Source organism: Lycium barbarum, chromosome 10 (assembly GCF_019175385.1).
Source record: "Lycium barbarum isolate Lr01 chromosome 10, ASM1917538v2, whole genome shotgun sequence".
NCBI lineage: Eukaryota > Viridiplantae > Streptophyta > Magnoliopsida > Solanales > Solanaceae > Lycium > Lycium barbarum.
In genome coordinates, this window is record NC_083346.1 from 113,256,313 (window position 1) to 113,258,629 (window position 2,317).

Sequence of the window (2,317 nt, forward strand, 5' to 3'; positions counted from 1 at the left end):
TTCATGCTGTAAGCCTGTGACCTATGATCTGGGAATATATTAAAGATGATAGATTATATTCGTTCATTTTAAAGGTGATAGATTGTACAATATGCCGTTATCATACATGTGATCAAGAACAATCTAGATATATCCACCAACTTGTAAATCTTCTAGAAATTTTCACCTTTTTTTTCTTCTCTCTTTTAGCTAACATAATGCATCTATATATAGCTTCATGATAGGTTCAATTTCTCAACAGCAAATCAAGCCTGATATTCACTTTACAAACCTTCATCGTTTCTTGTAGCCTTCACATACATTTCTTGAACTTTGATCCTCTTAACTAACAGCTTAACATACATATCTTGGCATTTGCCCAAACTCATAATTTCGTCAAGTTGTTTCAAAATGGATATGGTGATGAATTTGGGAGCAGCAAGCCCAGTGGTGATCTTCACTAAGAGTAGTTGTTGCATTTCTCATAGCATCGAAACCCTAATCCGTAGTTTTGGAGCAAACCCTACAATATACGAGCTCGATAGACATTCAAATGGGATGAAATTGGAGAAGGCACTGATGGAACTAGGGTGTCAGCCAAGTGTGCCTGCAATTTTTATAGGGAATGAGTTAGTTGGTGGTGCAAATGAGATTATGAGCCTTAATGTGAGGGGCAAGCTTAAACAATTGCTCATAAGAGCTACTGCCATTTGGGTATAGAATGAGTGGTTTTCATAATAAAGTTACCACTTATAGAGAGTCCTCTAGCTTCGGATGGTTGTTTTTGTCCCATATTTTTAATTTACTTCATGATGTATTCAGAAAGTTATACTTTGGTCATAGCTAGTGCCGGTTTTGCTCTGTTCACAGCTGATGACATGAAAGAAGTTTATAATATATATAAGCATGCATCTTTTATGATGAACTGCATTTTAACCTAAAGTGTTACTAATAACTCATAGTACTTTGTATGGCTACATGAGTGCGTTATACTTATCTTTTTCACATTTTGAGATTGAACAAGGTATATCATATATATGAAATAAACAATACCAGTATATCATATATATGAAATAAACAATACCAAACTCTTTTTTTCTTTCTATTAGACCATTGACCAAGGCTTTCACCTCCCGTGGTGATGGGGATTTGATTTTCCTTCTCATCATTTAAATCTGAGAATATTATCTGTAATATGACTTTCTCAATATATTTATTACTTATGTTACCTTTTCAGCATTACTTCACTATGCAACTTATGATATCTCTGACATTCGGAGAAAATGAAATTTTATATAGGTGGCAATCAACAAAGTTCATGATGTTACTAAACAATCAAAATATAGTTGTTCTGAATCTTGAAACTTAATAACTTTCTCTTATCCAAACAACTTGTTCTAACGGGAGACCACATGGCACACATATTGCACCACAAAAAATTTGACTTTTGAGGTGACATAAGAATGAAATCTTCTGGCCATCAATAGTAAGATTTGTCATTTTCCCTTTTTCGCAATGGGAGGGTATTGTGTTCCAGTTTCTCTAAGGCATACTACAGGAGAACAAGTGAATGGTGTGACGCCAGAACTCAAACTTGTTAATCAATTATTAATGTCGCCAAAAGAAGTCTTAATTCTTGTAATAAAGGTGCAATGAACAAATTTCAAGACCTTAGGTAGATTTCAAGATATATATCGAAAACAACCTCTCTACCTTCCCAAAATAGGAGGAATAAGGTCTACGTATACTCTTTCCACTCTAGACCCCACTTTGTGAAATTTCACAGGTTATGTTGCTGTAAAGGTGCAATGAACAAATTTCAAAATGTTAGGTAGATATTGTTTTTCTTTAACATGAATTGAAACGTAGTTGTTATGAATATAAATCTTCTCGCCATGCATCAATTGGACAATTTGTCATTTTCTCCTTTTGCAATGGCAGGGGAATGTCTTCCAATTTGCAAAAGGCATATTATTGAAGTACATGGGAATGTGCGAGACGCTAGGACTCGAACTTGTGAACCAATAATGCAATAAAGAATTGTTCTTGTCAAGCATGCATCATAAAATCAAAATTCAATTAAATTTATACATTGGCAAGTAAAACATGTAGGAATATATGAACTTCACGAGAGCGCGCGCACGCACACACACATACTTATATATATAGTATATGATTTCTAAAGGCTTGAAGTTATATGGGCCTATTAGACACCTTGTAAAGTATGGGGCTTTATGTGTGGATACCCGGTTGTAATTCTAATTTAATGATGGCCAAAACTAGAATTACATAATTATATTCAATTATGATTAGGGTATGGTCGCCAAATCAGATGTAT

The 2,317-nt window shown here is 34.3% G+C and overlaps 1 protein-coding gene across 1 annotated transcript; it reads left to right on the forward strand.

Moving 5' to 3' along the window:
• The first annotated feature begins 390 nt into the window (after positions 1-390).
• Positions 391-2,007, forward strand: LOC132613333 (monothiol glutaredoxin-S1-like). The gene is made up of 2 exons (XM_060327350.1): positions 391-693; positions 1,921-2,007. The coding sequence occupies exons 1-2, from the start codon at positions 391-393 to the stop codon at positions 2,005-2,007; spliced, it is 390 nt and encodes a 129-aa protein (XP_060183333.1).
• The last annotated feature ends 310 nt before the right edge of the window (positions 2,008-2,317 follow it).

What these genes read in the sequence shown, in the direction of transcription:
- LOC132613333 (XM_060327350.1), top strand. Translation starts at nt 391, where the DNA reads ATGGATATGGTGATGAATTTGGGAGCAGCAAGCCCAGTGGTGATCTTC. An exon ending in TAAGAGCTACTGCCATTTGG is followed by an intron (nt 694 to 1,920) that starts GTATAGAATGAG and finishes TTGCAATGGCAG; the next exon opens with GGGAATGTCTTCCAATTTGC.